We start from the raw sequence: 18,120 nt of genomic DNA on the forward strand, positions 1-18,120 counted from the left end.
TTTCTATCTTTGTGATGAGCTGAACTTTAACTTTCCCATAATTTACTGTTTAGAATTTGAAGAAATAAAATGTAAAATCACAATCAGAGATATAAATCAATATATATGTAGCCTATACAATTATGTCACAATTATGATTTCTGTATGACAGCATATTGGGGCCATTATGGATTTAAAGAAAAAGAGGATTATATTTCTGAAGAAATAAAAACCTATAATGTCAAAATTAGAGTTTTTTAAGAACATTTTAGAGATTTCAAACTCAAAAATGTCCAAATTTACCTCAAAATTTCTAAGATTAATCTTAGAAAATTTCTTGTAAAAAATCTGAAATCTCAAATTTCAAAGTTTAAAATTTGTTTGTTTTTCTATTCTAAGAAAAAAAACAATCTGAACTTTTCCAGAAAAACTTGAATCTGACAATTGCCAAAAGTCTAAAATTTAAAATTTTTGAAATTGTGAAATTTTTTTAAAGAATATTGCTGATGTTAATCTCAAATTTTCTTTTTTTTCTTAAATTTTATTTTTTATTTATTTATTTTTTTAAAGGAAATTTCTAAATTTCTGAGTTTGGACTCCAGAAAAAAAACTCAGAAATTTTGAGATAAATTTCAGATTTAAAAAAAAAACACTCTGAAAAATTCTGAATTTATCAAAGTATAAAAATTTTGATTTCAGATTTTTCTCTGTCAAACTGCAACTTTTCACACTCATTTCAGATTGAACTCATTTTGTTTCTAGAGATTTTCTGAGATTAATCTAAAGATTTTAGATTTTTTTTTGTTGAAAGAAAAGACTTGAAACTTTCGGAGTTTGAAAAGTCGGAAATTGGAGATTTCTGAATTTAAAAGGCAAACATTTCAAACTCAAAAAATTACAATTTAAATTTGAAAATTCAAGTTTTCAACTTTTTTTTTCTTTTTTTTTTTTTAAAGTCAGATATCTTGTGACATAAATTTCCTCCTCGTCTTTGTTCCCATCTACAGTTGCTCTACTCCTCAGTCCTGTAGAAACCAACCCGTTCTGGGTTTATTATCTGATAAAGCTGATATTATTTGGTTCCTCAGCGGTCGGCAGCTCCGAGCCGCACCGAGGCTCCTCCCCGCTGCAGCCGCTGAATGTAAAGCAGCTCCGGCAGAAGAAAGGCATTGCTGAACGACTGGCTCCGGTATCCGTGGTTCCGCTCCGGACTTTGAACGTTCATCTGAGTCAGTCTTTAAAATGTCAGCTGCCGGGCAGGAAGCCAGCAGGTGAAGAGTAGCGGTCAGAGAGAGGAAGAGGAACAGTTCCTCCTCTTTTTCTTCTTCTTCTTCTTCTTCTTCTTCTTCTTCTTCTTCTTCCACTTGTTGCTGAGTGAAGGCTCGTATTTCCACAAGCAGAAAGTCTCACTTTCACTTCATGGCTCAGTTTTCCGCCCTTCCCATCGCTCCCATCGCGCTGCTGCTGTTCGGACTGGTCGGCATCCTGCTGCTCACCATTCCGTCCCAGGACGTCCAGGACGCGCCGGGGTTCATGGTAAGGGTCGCACTGTAAAACCGACACGTTGTTTTTAATTGAAAAAAGTGAATTTAACTTAACTCTGATTGAGGTTTTGCTGAATTGAATGCAGAGGATTTTGGGGTTTATAGTGAATTACAAAGTTGACTTTAATTAAATAAATTAAGTGGATTTAACTAATTAAACCACTTTTTTATTTGTCATAAAAAATAGTTTGTAGCTTTTATAAAATAATGTTTTCTTTTTCTTTTTTAAATTTGTTAAGAGACAGATAATCTGTGAAAACACTGATTTCTAATACTTTGTCCCTGAGCTACTATACAGGTGTCACGTGGGTGTCCTGCAGCTTTTAGATGTGCCACAAACAAAACACTGGAATGAAGTACACCTCCACCTTGTGTAGATCAGCTATCCAGAGTCTTGCTAATGACCTAATTATTCTATTCAGTTATGGTGCAGCAGAGGCACATATAAAAGTGGCAGGACAGCGGCCCTTGAGGACTGGAGTTTGACACCCCTGTACTATACCATCTAAAGAAATGAACCAGAGCCAGGGGGCGGGGCTTAGCGCTGCCAATCAAACTCATGTACTCCTTGCTAAACATGCTGATGACAGAGAAGCAACTTACCATGGACCTTACCAGAGGGGCCGCTTTTCATTGGCTGATGCTCATTCTACGTGGTGACGTGGGTGGCAGTCTCACAAACACGCAACTAAAGTACGAATGGTTTTGAGTTGATCATAGCAGTTCTGATACAACTTTTGTTTAAACCTTTGCTGTCTGCATTACACAGCTGTACGTTTGCTAAACAGCTCAATATTGTTTGTTTTGTGATGTATCGTCACATAACACTAAAAATAGAACAGAAAAGATTTCATAAAATTTTAACAAACAAATGTTAGCCTCTCTAGCACCAACGTACAGCTCTTTGGTTCCTCTTATCAGTCTGTAACCATCGCTGTGTTGAGGTCATCAAACCATTAATTTCCAGAAATAAATATCAACACCTGCTGGAAACTCAGGTTTGCAACCAGCTTGTGACTGAGAAACCAGTAACCTCCTCCCAGATTTTGAACGTTAATCTTCCTCTGTCCATTATAGTAGCTGATATATTGTGAAAATCCGGTAGAAATGATGCTAATGGAGTCATGTTAAACTACAAAGAGAGACAGACTAAAAACTTGGGTCAATGGTTTTGAGTTGATCACCTGTTGGGTTATTTTACCTTTGTTTACATCCTCAGTGGCTATTAACAGCCGCATTCACAATTTCTACTAGCAATTGGGAGAAGTCAGAAAAGCTCAGTTTTGTCACATATTATTTGTCTCATGACATACTGTCACAACATAGCAAATAGAACAAATAGATTTCATAAATATTTTAACAAACAAATGGCGCTTTATAAACTCAACAGAGCTCTTTTCCTCTTATCAGTCTGTGTTTCTCATATTGTAGGTCATCAAAATAAAAATTCAATTAAAATCATGGATGAATCAGTTTATTAATTAGAACCATCATCCTCCAGCTACTTCCTGTTGTCATCATCTTCGTAGTTTCTGCCAGTAGTAACAGGTTGTTGATGTGACTCATGATGTGAAAACATTTTTTCAGTTTTAATACGGCCACAAAAAAAAGCACCTCATCATAGTGGCAAAACATTTTTTCAACTTTTAAATTGTGTTTCTATTAAGCAATTTTATTTTTAAAATGTCAAATTGCACAATTATACGGTGAATCAGTTAAACTTTATATGCAAGTAGTTTCAGAAAACTTTGGCATTCATACTACAAAATTAAGCTTAGATTTATTAAACTAATTTAATATTACTTTATCAATTAATTTATCAAACACTAAAATTTTGAAGCAACAAAATTTGGTTTTACAATGACTGTAAAACCAACCAGTGGATGGAAAAAGTGTTTGTATTATGTAAATATAAGGAAATGAAGCGCTGAGTAAACGGATCAGGGTTGATACTTGGTAAATTAGTCGTGTTAATATTCTTTAGAAACATTAAAGGAAAGTGGGAGTTTGATTCCTGTCAGGAATCGTTTCATCTGGAGGCGTTTTTACATCACAAAGACAAGAAACGACTTGTTAGAAACGATAAACACAGCAGTCGAGTTTCACCTACTCCTCCTGTAATAGAATCAGAGCCGAGTAGTAACTAGTTATATTTATTCAGTTACATTTTGGAAATAAACACTTTTTTACCACGCTGTACGTTTTACTTTTACTTGAGTAAAAATATGTTGAAATACTACTATCACCTCTGATTAGGGCTTTTATCTCACAAATTCAATTGAAAAATAGAAAATATGAACATTTCAAACATTCAGTTTACATAATTATGGCTTATAGCTAATGAAACTTTACATCAGTGTGACATAAAAAACAAAATAAAGAGGATTTTCAAAATGTCTTATTCTGGCCAACAGAGTCATGGGGAAGACTGCTGTCGTCCAGCACTGACACTGTACTCAAGTTAATTGCTTAATAGCATTACATCTCCGAAAATTAATGGAAAGTTGAATGGATGGAAAATGTGTGTTGTAGAAAACGGAGGACAAGCTACAACAATGATCACAACATTTTTTAAATGTTTTGGGCCACAAAAAAGAAGTAGATTGAGAAGGGGAAGATATTTATGTAGCGCCAGCTGTTCTGTGGTGCTGATGCTAACTTCCTGTAGCTTGATTGCTGCTTTAAATTGGCGTGTGCTTCGGTGTTAACTTCTTGCTTCCTGTATAAGCAAGCTGTACTGCAGAGCCAAAACAAACTTTCTGCTGTCCTTCCTTACTAATTCTAACTTTCTATATTAACTGTGTTCTTGTTCTACCTGGAACAGCTAGCTGTAGCATGGTGCTAATGCTAACTTCTGATAGCAGTTATTTGTGTTTTTAATACTAATGCTGAAATTCTGTAGTAGTTAACCTAGCTCCAGTGCTAATGCTAACTTCCTGTAGTAGCTTGCTGTTATTCAGTGATAAAGGTGTTGGTAAAGGTAACTTTATTTATATAGCACATTTTCAGCAACGAGGCAAGACAAAGTGCTTTACAGGAATTAAAAGGAAATACAAACAAAATAAAAAACCAAAGGAAAGAGAAAAAGAAGTAAAAGATAATGCTAACCTTGTAGGCTTCATGGCTAATGCTAGCTTTTACATTAACAGGAACAACAGCTTGAGAAAACAAATTGACATGTAAATCAGTGCTTTGTATGTCAAATACAAGTAAAACATAATCCTACTCTACAGGCATTGTTGAAGTAAATTGTTATGACTGGGATGTTTCTGTGAAAACACTGATAAACCGCAGAAGGTTCAGTTAAACGGCAGATAATAATCAGAACTTCACCAGAGAGAAAAGTGATAACGAGTGAAACCAAGACGACGACTAACTAACTAAATTAGCAAAAGATATTTCCACGTTTGTTGAGAAACTCTTTCTCAGTGTTGTTTTGATATTCAGAGCAGGATTTCTTCACAGTTTGGCTCAAGTTTCTACCACATTGTTCTACCTTAAATATGCAACCAGACTGATGTCCGTTGGTTTTCTTTTTAAGGTTTATTAAAGCTGCTTCATTAGTCAAACTGGCCACACGCAAACACAAAGAAATGATTTTCTTACAGCTTTCAGGGAGAGAAACACATTTTTTCCCTAAGAAGAGAAAGGACAAAGCAGAGCGTAAAAGCTCATTGTGTTTCCAGTAAGTAGGTTGCTACAGCTCACTGCACAACAGAAATGAGAAAACACTTGAAGGAAGAACACTTTAATTAATTTTAGGTTTATATTTTCAGGCGCATATTTGTGGATGAATATCCTGGTGTTTTATATTCTGCAGGTGGAATTATGTGTGAAAAAGAAGATTAGTTAGATTGTGTAAGTCTGATCTTGTATTTTTATTTTATTTTTCAGGCTGTGAAGCTTTAAGAACTGTGTTTTTCTGGGTCACTTTAAAAGACTTTTAGATTTAGCCAAAACTATATGGCTCAGTTTTTTTAGGTGGACCAGAGTTAATTTTTTTTGGTTTGTATCAGAATTCGATTATGCATTCACACCTCCCCAAACAAACCGGATTTTCCAGACAAATGAAGTGGAGTTTGGTAGTCCGGTATATTCCGCTCTATTGGGCTCCAAAATTGTAACGTTTGTTACATTTTCAGCTGCTGACGTTCACTTTCACACTGCACCGAGTCAAACGACCCAAACTGAAAAAAGCTGTTCCTCTTCCCGCCTGTGGGGGCGCTGCACGAAGAACCGCTAAAGGAAACGACACGAAAACCACTAAAGAAGACACTGAGCACAATTTCCTTCTTGAAACGTAACCAAAAATGGAGTAGCGTCAGACTTTAGCGGTTGTAGGTTTTGTATTTTGTGAAATAAATGAAGCCAATTCTCTTGCTAGCTCTAGTTAGCGCTTTTGTTTTGGTTAACCCAGAATGCCCTGCGCTGTAGTTCGTTTGCTGCTGTTGGAGGGTCACCGGGTTCACATATCCACCAGAGTTCACTTCATCCGAACCAAGACCGAGGTTTATAGGTAGTGATAGCTGCCTCCTTGTTCTGTTTTTCTTCTGCAGTATGGGATTGTCCTGGATGCTGGTTCTTCCCACACTTCTTTGTATATCTACAAGTGGCCTGCAGATAAACAAAATGGTACCGGCGTGGTCAGCCAGCACAGCGAATGCTCTGTGGAAGGTAAGAATCGGCGTCGTCGCCACTAAAACCAGTGCTTTGCATGTCAAATACCAGTCAGGTATAATCCCACTCTACAGGGAAACTCGTCCAACTGCCACGACGATTCTGTTTAGAAATGCTGCAGGGGGAAAAGGAAAAACTATCACAAAAGGTCAATACAATTACCCAATTTATTGTATCAAATTCACGCGATGTTAAATACCCACTAATTTAAATGATTAATCGTTGATTATTCTGACAATTAATCAGATTTAAAAACTGCCATATTTTAATTTTTACTTAGCCATCCTTTGCTACAATCGAAGCATTTTAGGTAACATAATGTTTATTTTCTACCTCAAAAGAGAAATTGAATTGTTTATTTATTTACATCTTTTAACATATTTGTAATATTGTATAAAACAAACTCAAATTTGCAAAATCTCCCATTTTTATCTGATTACTGGATTAATTAACAGAGTAGTAAATTACTAAAATAATTGCTAGCTTTATTTTGCTCTGAAACGGCTACCTGTGCAGGTAGATGTTATGGGAACCAGCATGTCTAGCCTTGCAGGTGTAAACAAATCCTAACAGTGACATAATAAAACCGCCGTCACAAAACCTGACACAGCTTCCCATAAATGACGCAGCACAGTGATGTGATCAGCTGATTTTTATGATTCTCTGCCCGACCCTCACTAAGGTGGGGGGATTTCTAGCTACGCTGGCCAAGTCGGAGAGGCGGGCCGAAGCTTGCGGGCGTGTCTGAACCGGGCCGTTGAAGAGATCCCCAAAGAGAAACACCCAAACACACCTGTGTACCTGGGAGCCACGGCCGGCATGAGGCTGTTGAAGTGAGTCACTGTGTGTCTCAGCTTTTTAAACCTTTGAGCTTTTATGCTTTGTTTACTGCACATGTGTTCAAGGCCGAGAATTGGGATCCAACTGCCGCACAGAAAGTTTAATGGGGCCCAGAGCGTGAAACAACCACACGTGAAACCATTATTAGCCAAATAATGTTTATCAGTTAAATGATAGCAGTTCTGAACAGAAGAAGATTAGGGGGATTCAGATTCAGACTCAGACTTTTTTCAATGAATTCACCAGATTTATTCTTACTTTAACTTTCCAAGATTAAAACTCAGAATTCTGGGGGGCAAAGGTCAGAATTTTGAGGGGAAAAAAGTCAAAGTTGTGAGGAAAAATGTCAAAGTATTGGAGAAAAAAAAAATAAATTTTGAGGAAAAAAAGTTAAAATTCTGGAGGGAAAAAAAAGTTTTCTCAAATTCAGATTTACTTCCAGAATTTTGACTTTTTTCTCAAAATTTATTAAAAGTCAAAATTTAGAGAAATAAAATCAATTCTGAGAAAAAAGTTAAAATTTTGTGAAATAAAATCAATTATAAAATAAAATCTGATTTCTGAGAAATAAAATTAGAAAAAAATCAAAATTTTATGAAAAACGTCACAATTTTGGGGGGAAAATAAATTTTGAGAAAAAAGTCAAAATTCTGGAAGTAAATCTGAATTTGAGAAAACTTTTTTTTCCCTCCAGGATGTCCAGTCCACAGCAGTCGGATCAGGTTCTGGCCGACGTGGGCAGCGAGATCCAGTCGTTTCCTTTCAACTTCAGAGGAGCAGTGATCCTGAGCGGACAGGAGGAGGGCGCCTACGGCTGGGTCACCGTCAACTACCTGCTGGGAAACTTCATCAAGGTGCCGACGCATTTTCACCTCACAGGACAAAAATTGACTGAAGTAAAACCAAATAACCCCAGTTTCATTCAGGGGCCTTGAAATCCTTGAAAATGCTTGAATTTCAATTTGAAATTAAAATCCATATTTTGGATTTTTTACAACCCAGATATTTTCATACACCTAAAAAAAGAGAGATACTCCTCTACTCCGGTGGCGTAGAGGTTGGCGCGCCCCACGTTTGGAGGCCTTCAGTCCTCGACGCGGCCGTCGCAGGTTCGATTCCCGGACCCGACGACATTTGCTGCATGTCTTTCCCCCTTTCCTGTCAGCCTACTGTGAAAAAAGGGACACTAGAGCCCACAAAAAGGACCCCCTGGTGGGAAAAAAAAAGAGAGATACATTTTCTGAAGTTAAATCAAACTTGAAGTTTATTGTTTTTTTAGCTTCACTAAAATTATTTCTGTTTGCTAAATGCCAGAAAACTGTTTGTGTTTAATTTGAGCAGGAAGTTATTTTACATTATTTGTTTGGATTGTTTCAAAATGTTTATTATTTTGTTAATTGGCCCTCTTATATTTTATACATTAAATTTATTGAAGTCAAGGTGTTTAATTTTTAAATTTTGTTTAAAAATGTTGTTGACTTTTTGTTAACTTTGTTCTCAGACCACACTGTAAAAACACAAAATCTTACCAAGAGTTTTTGTCTTTAGTTTCTAGTGTAAATATCTCAGTACACTTGAAATAAGACAAAAATAACTTACAGGTGGCTTTTCAGCAAGAAATAGTTTATTTTTCTAACTCAATAATCCCTCAATACTGATGAAAAATTATAAATTACACAGTCAGATTATTTAATTTACATTCTGTCCCATATTTTAAGTGAAATAATCTAATAGTGGAACTAGAACTTTCTCATCAATATTTAGGAATTATTGACTCAAAACAAGTTCCTACATATTTCTGAAAAGTTACTTTTAAGTTAGTTTTATGTGGACTATAAACTAGACTAAAAATACCTGGTAAGATTTTGTATTTTTACAGTGCAGTTATGCCTATTTGGTGTATTATTAATTATAGCCATTATATGTGGACCATTATTAATACAACAGGAAATAGTCTCATATTTCCCTGAATCTGTTTTTAGTTTATTTGTGTTTTTTACCTTGTAAATGTTTGGATTTGAAGTGTTTGAAGTCGGGTTGTGTTGTGCAGTACGGGTTTGTGGGGCGCTGGTTCAGCTCCGGCAGAGCGACGGTGGGAGCGCTGGACTTCGGCGGCGCGTCGACGCAGATCACGTTTGTTACTCAGCAGAAGGTGGAGGACGAAACAAACAGGAAGGAGCTGCGTCTCTACGGCCATGATTACTCGCTGTACACTCACAGCTTCCTGTGCTACGGCCAGGATCAGCTTTTAAAGAAACTGCTGGCCCAAATCGTGAAGGTAAGAACGAAGTTTCTGCTCTTGGTGCCTCACAATTTCTAAAACTGATCTGAGGTCGCACCGTTGTGACCAATCACTGAAGGGACAAAACAAAAAAGTCTACAAACTTGAAAGTTTCCCTGAACTAACGATCATTAGTTCAATATTGTGGTTTAAATAAAGGATGTCCAACATGTGGCCCGGGGGCCATTTGTGGCCTTCGAATAAATTTATGTGGCCCTTGACTGCAGTTCAAGAATGGTGAAAGTTTTAACTTTTTGCAATTGTGTTGGAATAAGATTTCAAGTTGATACCTTCCTAAACAGAAAATGTTAATTAAGTACAACTGGGGCTGAATAATCAATTAATAAAAGAATATTCAGCTGCAGATTTTTCCCTCTGCTTTTATTTTTATTTCATATAATTTAGCAAATTTTTACTCAGAACACACTAGGGCACAACCAGCTATTATTTAATACATGTCCTGTATTATTCAAAAAATTATTTGCCATTGGAAAATGAATATTTCCAGCACCCTCTGCTGGACAATGTGAGGAACTTCAATAGAATATCATTATCTACCTTTCACTCATGTTATTCATATATTCACCTTTTGTAATCTTACATTTCAGTCTGAAATTTCAACATTTGACATGTTATAGCTAGCAGCTTTTGCAATTTATTGGCTCTAATTCAATATGTCCGCCTTGTTTGTGTGTTTCAGTCTCAGGGTTACGCTCCGGAGGTCAATCATCCCTGCTATCCTGCAAACTTAACCAGGACACTGAAAATGGAGGATATCTTCGACTCGCCGTGCACCGTGCACTACAAACCCAACACCTACAACCCTCAGAGGAGCTTGACGCTACGTGGCGGCGGACATTACGAGAACTGCTTGGGCAATGTGTCCGAACTCTTCTCGTATGACGGCTGTCCCTTCTCGCGGTGTTCGTTTGACAAAGTCTTCCAACCGAAAGTCACCGGCGACTTCATGGTGAGAAAGGCTGAAGGAGTAAAGATTTGTGAAACAAATTAAAAATAGTTTTAAAATTATACCTTTAGTTTAAGGACGTTTATTCTGTGTCAGATGCTTCGCTCACATCGGGATGCTGGATGCTTGAAACTGAAAGTATTTTTTGCTTATATCAGCTAATATTTTTCCGATCAATTGAGCACAAAAATTTTATTCCCATTCATTCAGATGATCCTAAAGTAATAACAAATAAATAATAATCTTGACCAGGCTTGTGACAATGAATCAATCGCATGATAAATTAAAACAAACACATGTGATGTATTGTTTTTCTCACTTTTTACCAAAAACTGGATGACAAAAGTCTTCAGTTTGGTGTTTTGCTCTCATTTTTTAATGGACAATTTTTTTTTACAGAGATTTCATAATTTGCTTTATTTGCTGTTTCTGTTGTTTTGTTTATTTATTAAAATGTCTTCCAGTTCCAGTATTAAATATTCATTATAATTTAAAGCTTATTGATCTTTCACAATGTGTTCCTGCATTATTGCCATTAGCATTAGATTACTTGAAAATGGTCTGAAAGCAACAATATTATCTTGACCTGTTTCAAACAGTAAGTCACCCGGTTCTGAACACTGAGATTTTCACATCCTTGATCCCAGTAGACGTCCACTATTCAAAACACGTTTTAAAGTCGTGTCAGGAGAGCAGTGGAAGATTTTCAGCAACAAACGCTCCAGTCTGAACGTCTTCAGGGCCAAAATTAGACTTTTCTCTCCAATCAAAAACACAAAACTAACATTATTCACAGCAGTGAATTTAAAAAGCTATATTGTGATGAAACCAACACTAGTATGAAATTTGCCTTAACGTTTACACTTAACTTTTTAAAGTTAAATTATTTTCTATTTTGTTCTATTTGATCAAATGTTCATAAAATGAAAATTTTCTTTTAAGTTTTACCATCTATAAAAAAAGTCACATGATTTTTATATGAAATATAAAAGAAACGCTAATAAATGAACTTTGTGTATGTTTAACATTTTCAGGTTAAAAATATATCAGTTTCGTTGGGCCACACAAAATCATCCCAAGGGCTACAAATGGCCCCCGGGCCACACGTTGGACACCCCTGGATTAAACCACAATGTGTGGAAAACATTCAGTTTTAGGCTCTGAACCTGATTTGAACCAAAATCAGCTGCTTTCTGATAGATTTTATTGACTGGAGATGATCTGTTATCACTTTTGTGTTTTCCTTTGATCTTTCTGTAACTACCCCTTTAAATCCGCTCTTTCATTAGAGATCGGTTGCTAGGCAACAGGCAAAGCGCTACAAACCTGCTGTCCCTTGCAGGAAAATTAAGCAGCACACGTCCCTCTGTGGAATAAGATGCTATTAGCCCCGAAGCTGCAGATTAAAAATGAACCGAGGCGCATAAATTATGGACATGTCAAAACAAGATGAGGGAAAATTCAGCCGTAAAACTCTGTTCAGCCCCGAGGCGCACAGCAAAACATGGGACAGTTGTATTGTCTGTGCTTTGATTTAACAAGATCCTACATCTAAACTCTCTCTCTTTCTTTTTTTCACCACCAGGCGTTTTCTGCTTTTTACTTCATTCACTCGTCCCTGCAGAAGGTCACAGGGGTCAAGGTCAGTACGCCCCTGCAGCTGGAGGACGCCACCAAGACGGTGTGCAGCATGAACTACAGCCAGGTAAATAATTAAATCTGACTATTTAACACATAACTATCACATGGAGGTCAGCTGAGTACCCAAAAAACTATACTGAAGTAGGAGCAGCACTACTACAACATATTTTTACTCAAATAAGAGTAAAAAAGTATTTGGTAAAAACTCTCCTCAAGTACTGAGTAACTGATCAGATTATCAATCATTTAATATTTAAAAATTACATCATCAGGTGTACCAAAATGTAGAGCTAAGTATTAAATTTAAATATGTTAAAGATGAAAATTACAAAAATTCATATAAGTAACAAAAAAATAACAAAATCAAGCAAAAGAAAATGTTTCCAAATCAGTTTCTTTTAATTAAAAAAAACAATTTATGAAATCTGCAGGTGTGTCTCTGTGTCTGGTAGATTTTTGGTTAAAACGTGTTTATTTTTCATTCAGTGGGTCAAAAATCCAGAAATTTAATTCAAGTAAGAGCAGAAAGTTCAACGTAGTAAACATACTCCTAAAAGTAAAAGGTTTTCCAAAAGTTGCTCAAGTAAATGTAACTAGTTACTACCAAACTCTGAACATCACAGATTAATCCAACTGCCTATTTTGACTCAAAAGCCTCTTTCCTGTGTTGTTCCTCGTGGTGGCCACCAGAGGGCGCTGTGGGAGCCTTACATGTTTAGAGTGCAGATGAGAAAAAAATTCAAAATGATTCCTATAGGTTATTTAATATTAAACGTTTCATAATCATATTTGTTTCCTGATATTCAGTATTTTTTAACAACTAATTGCCAATCAGAAACTGATGCTCATAAACATTTAAAATCAGGCAGTTAAAAAATATTTATTTTTGAAAAACTAAATATTAAAAAATATTTAGTGTTTTATTAATAATTAAAACACAATAAAAAGTTTTTAATTTAATATTTAAAATATGTAAATATTAAAAATATTTAAAACTAAATATTTAGATGACAAATTAAGAAATTTGTTTGCAAGCTAAATACTTGGAGCTAGATATTTGGCTATAAACTAAATATTTAGTTTGAAGCTGGATATATAGCTAGTAAACTTCATATTTAATTAGCAGGCTAAATATTTAGTTTGAAACTAAATATTTATTTTGGATCCAAATATTTAATGTGAATCTAGATATTTAGTTTGGAAACTAAATATTTAGTTTGATGCTAGTCAATTTGCTGGCAAACTATGAATTTAGTTAACAATTTATATTTAGCCTAAAGCTCCCTCTAAGGTAAATATTTAGTGTTGAAACTGAATATTTAAACTTCTGTTTAGCTGCAGATGATGTCTGTGGCAGACAAACCTGATCGTCTGAAGGATTACTGCGCTTCCTCTGTGTTCATCAAAGCTCTGTTGCTGAGAGGATACGGCTTTGACGACGCGTCGTTCCCTGGCATTTCCTTTCAGAATACGGTAATAAAAAAAAAAAAAGGTTTTTAACTGAATAACTGTCGTCTGGTGACCCTCCGTGGTCAGTTTGGTTGTTTTTTTCTGCAGGCGGGCGACACGTCGGTGGGCTGGGCTCTGGGCTACATGCTGATGCTGAGCAATTTGCTGCCTGCAGAAAGCGCCGGGGTGAGGAAAGCTCTCACCGTAGGAGCGTGGGGAATGCTCCTCTTTCTCTTCATCGTCCTCCTCATCATCTGCGTCTTTCTGCTGCTTCGAGCGCGAAGCAAGAAGAAGAAAGGAGGCGATGAAAACGCCATCTAGATACAACATCATGCCTCCAGAGCTGTAAAGAAAAGAAACGTGCAGGACTTTTAGTTTTTGTTTTTGTTTATTGCTTCTTCCAGCGACTTCAGTGTATATCTGCAGGACTGGCATTTATTTGGACTGTTTGTGTTTTTAATTAGATTCATAATACAACATAATCTTTCAGTGACACCAGACGCCCAATAAGTTTGAATTTAATGTGGCTGTTTGGTCTGGTTTGTAAAGCTACACTGTTAAAAATGTCAAAAAACAGCAATAATTTGGGTTATTTGGTTTGTCATAAATGAAAAAAATGGGGGTTAATTTTTTAACATATTTTCAACATGTTAATCATGCAATTATAAATATTAGTTTAAAATTAAATATGGAATTAGAACAACAAGAATATTTGATTTCAAACTATGAACTTTTTTTTAGCAAACTAAACATAAATATAAAAAATAAAGTTCTAAATTAAATATGTAGTTTGAAGCTAGATATATAACCAGAAACTGTATATTTAATTATTAAGCTAAATATTTAGTTATAAACTAAATATTTTATTGGTTAAGTAAATATGTAGCTTTTATGCTAAAAATCTAGCCCTAAGCTAAATATTGAGCTTCAAACTAAATATTTAATTAACAAGCTAAATATCTAAGCCAGTGGTTCCCAAAGATTTCCTGGGCCTCCCTATGGATCACAATAAAATCTCCCCCAACCCCACAAAAAACAGAAAAAAGAATCAACTGGACACACATCGTTCAACCAGACATAAACCTTTACATTTTGTTTTCAAAGTTTATTTCACACTTCAGGTTGCAACAAAAACTACAAACCATCTTTACAGTGAAACACTTTTGTGTACCTTTTTATTTTTTCATTCATCTGCTCCCCGCCCCCCTGCAATGACGCTACGTCACCCCTAGGGGGCGCAGTGTCATTGCAGTTCCCACACTGTGGGATCTACTGATGCAAGTCAACATGCTACTGTTTAAGCACATCCCACTGCTAGTGTCAACATGCTATTCCCCCTTCTTGCTAGCGATAGTTGTTATGCTAACATTAGTTTTTACCTAAAATAAACATTTTAGATTATTCCTCTGGTTTACATTGTTCCTCCAGTGTATTGCCAGAATCTTCCTCTGAAAGAGCGCCTTCTCCTGCCAACACCTGCCTGCTCTATGTTGAATTTTTGTTGAATAAAAATGTTGTTTGTGACCATTACTGTACATCCTGACTGAGGTTCCTAAAATGTTTAGTCTGCAAATGGATAACAGGAGTGTATTTCATGAATGATTGTTAGTGATTTATTTATGGTATTTTGAACTATGGACATTGAACCTGGGGCAGTGAAGCTGCAAATGTCATAAACCTATACAGCCTTGTTTCAATTATCATCTGTTTTAGATGTAAATTTATATAAACATAAATTAATTAACCAAAGTTTTTTTATATATTTATTGTAACACTTTTGTGGCACTATTTTTCGAAAACCCTGCTTCAAAACACATTTTTTGGCGTTTTGTTAGCCAAATATGACCCTCACAATAAGGCGGGCGTCTTGACGTATAGTTGGTAGTGGAGCGCGAACAGCAGCTTCCTGTTAACCTTCAGAATAAAAGCTAAGTGAAAAAGATAAACGCTTTTTGTCTTAACTTTAATAAAGTAATGGAAACAATTCGTGATTTATCTATGTAGTAAACATTTTTGCGCTGTTAGTATGTAGCTTAAATTACATACTTTACGTTAACATTTAAAGTTTTCCACATCGTTTGCCCAAACCGGAAGTGACCGTGTTTTCGTTAGCCGCATCATGGCGGCGCAGGTTTGAGAGCACTTTCCTTTCAATTTTTCTCGTAACGTCCAATTACTATCGTTACCGTCCGCTGGGGTTTTCGTAGCACAGTAGCAGGAGCTGGAGTTTGCCGATAAAGTCCGAGCTTTCGGTCTGCTGTTGCTTGCTTTGGTACTCGGCTTGCTAAAGAGTTGGGAGATGTGCTCCCAGACCAAAGCAGCGGCTGTCATGGCTAACATACAGCGGGCAGACATCGACCCTTCTGGGGTTTTTAAATACATCGTGATCCGGGTTTCAAGCCGAGAGGAAGGAGACGACTCGGAGATAGATATAGTCCGAGGATACGGCTGGGCTGAGTACCACGGTGAATACTGAAACTACCATAAAACACTCTGTATGGAGCTAAATTGGGGCCATAAAAAATATATATATCAACCCAAATACACAAAAAATTTAAACTGAAAAATGCTTTTGAAACGGCTATAGTTCTTTCTGGGATTTTATAAATGCTCTAACAAATTTTGCCATCGAAATATAATATAAGCATAAAAACAATTATTCATACGAGGTAGGCTGTAACTATAAATTTATGTTTTTTATTGTAACTTTTCAAACTCCAGTTTCATCAAGTATTACCTAGATGTTTCTTATTAGTTTTTAGAAGTTGGTAACAAATCTTTCCATAAATAAATGAGTTAACCTGAGTTTGTTTAAGAACAACATTTAGATACTGTAAGAATATTATGCTTCAACATCATTTGGATACTTATGTATCTACTTATTTAAAATTTCTCACCAATCATAATAAAACTTTAAGAATTTTCTTACAGATTTTTTTTTCTAAATGTATGGACTATTTTTTGTCTCTAAATAAAGGCTTACTTATTTATTTAAGTCATTAATTGCCATTTTTAGGAATTGCTGTCTCTGTTTTGATGTAATGATGTAGATAAGGACATAAATATAAAGTATATTCTGGAATTTATTTAATTGAACACCTTAAATAACATTTAAGATTTCTCTTCGTTTTCCCCCTTGCTGATAATTTTATCTGTTTGTTTGTTTGCTTGTTTTTTGAGGGAGTTAGTATTATCAGAACCTGGGAATTTAAGAGGTTGACCTCAACACTGAATTAGATTTGTTTTGTTGTGCAAATTCATCAAAATATTTTTTCTAGATTTGAATCTCTTGCATAATAATTTAAAAATTTACCAATTGACAAAATATCTTCACATGGTGTAAAACATCAAATCATTAAATTTTGTAAGAGATTTCAACAGGAGGGAATACAGAGTTAAATTTTCTTTGCTATCCGTAATGAAATCTAAAAATGTAAAAGTGATAATTACCATTTTTATAAGTTCTTATTTCAGTTTGCTCATAATAATTGATAAAACACTCTTGCTGTTTGGAGCAGGTGATATCTACGATAGGGTTTCCGCGGAGCTGGAGGACGGAGGCCTGCTGGACTGCGAGTGTCTCGGAGGAGGCAGGATAAAACATAATCCAGACGCCAAGAAAATCCATGTGTACGGATACTCCTTGGTACAGAGAAACAATGTGGCTTGAATTAATGCTTTTTTTTTTTAAACGACTGTTACTGTGACGGGAGGTTAATGTTTGGCTTGTTGTTTCAGGGCTTTGGAAGAGCAAACCATGCAGAGACCACAGAGAAACTGAAGGAGAAGTACCCAGACTACGAGGTGACCTGGGATAACGAAGGCTACTGAAGTAAATAGCATTAAACATTCTGGACTGTCATCCAGTTTCAACCTTTGAAACTCGGATAGATCAACTATTCACTGCATCAAGAAGGGACAACTAATGCATAATTGTCATTGTTGACTTGATACATCAGTGTTAAATTTCATTTATTGTTTTTACAACCTCCTTCAGTTAATATTTAAAATACTAGCTAAATATTATCACAATCGGTTTTTAAGTCCAGATTATGTGGAGGAAAAAATTAAATGTTGTACAGGATGAACATTATGTTTCCTTGTGTTACTGAAAAAGAGTTGAACTCCTGTGGTAAAGGTAGTAAATAATTAATAAAATACATCATTTTTTAATTTTGTTTAAATTTGATGGAATGGTCCTTTGTTACATTTTGTTTCCTGCATTATTTCATATTTCTGATTATAAAAAAAACCTTTCAATTAAATTTACTTTGGATTTTGGTTCTTTTAATGTGAAAATGACTGAAAAAATCACAACATATTTCTGTACTTTCTGTGCGTCAAACATTCAAATAAGATGGCCAATAATAAAGATGCACAACAGCAGATATACTGAATATGAGATTTACAACGTTTCCAGTAAGAATCTCAAATTTGAGGCAGTTTTTCCTGTATTTCAAATTGGGAAATCAGATCAAGCAACTTTGAAATACAGCAACAAAAGGTTCTGAGTTTCTGAAAAGGCCATTCTGAAATCCACTTCATGAACAACTGCTTCTTGTTTTCAAATAATAAAGTCAATATATTTAGTGGTTGACCAAATATTCATATTTTCACATGTTTATGCAACAAAAAATTGTGACTTAGTGTCGAAAATCTGTCCTGTTCTTTAACACTTGTTACCTACAGAAGCACATCTCTGCCAAAAAATAAAAAATAAAAGCCCAACAAGAAGTCATACT

The 18,120-nt window shown here is 35.5% G+C and overlaps 2 protein-coding genes across 3 annotated transcripts; both read left to right on the forward strand.

The window, feature by feature from the left end:
• Window positions 1-673: 673 nt before the first annotated feature.
• On the forward strand, window positions 674-14,902 carry entpd2b (ectonucleoside triphosphate diphosphohydrolase 2b). The gene is made up of 9 exons (XM_044095705.1): window positions 674-1,515; window positions 6,080-6,197; window positions 6,883-7,033; window positions 7,735-7,894; window positions 9,091-9,318; window positions 10,022-10,291; window positions 11,874-11,993; window positions 13,265-13,402; window positions 13,487-14,902. The coding sequence occupies exons 1-9, from the start codon at window positions 1,399-1,401 to the stop codon at window positions 13,697-13,699; spliced, it is 1,515 nt and encodes a 504-aa protein (XP_043951640.1). The 5' UTR covers window positions 674-1,398; the 3' UTR covers window positions 13,700-14,902.
• Window positions 14,903-15,457: 555 nt separating this feature from the next.
• Window positions 15,458-18,111, forward strand: phpt1 (phosphohistidine phosphatase 1). Of its 2 annotated transcripts, none has more exons than XM_044095706.1 (3): window positions 15,458-15,843; window positions 16,897-17,024; window positions 17,117-18,109. In XM_044095706.1, exons 1-3 carry the CDS (start codon window positions 15,678-15,680, stop codon window positions 17,207-17,209), a joined length of 387 nt encoding a protein of 128 aa, XP_043951641.1. In that variant the 5' UTR covers window positions 15,458-15,677; the 3' UTR covers window positions 17,210-18,109. The 2 variants fall into 2 exon arrangements, with proteins under 2 accessions (XP_043951641.1, XP_043951642.1); XM_044095707.1 differs by having other exon boundaries at window positions 15,482-15,843; window positions 16,897-17,008; window positions 17,117-18,111.
• The last annotated feature ends 9 nt before the right edge of the window (window positions 18,112-18,120 follow it).

This window comes from Gambusia affinis, linkage group LG17 (genome assembly GCF_019740435.1).
Source record: "Gambusia affinis linkage group LG17, SWU_Gaff_1.0, whole genome shotgun sequence".
NCBI classification, from domain to species: domain Eukaryota; kingdom Metazoa; phylum Chordata; class Actinopteri; order Cyprinodontiformes; family Poeciliidae; genus Gambusia; species Gambusia affinis.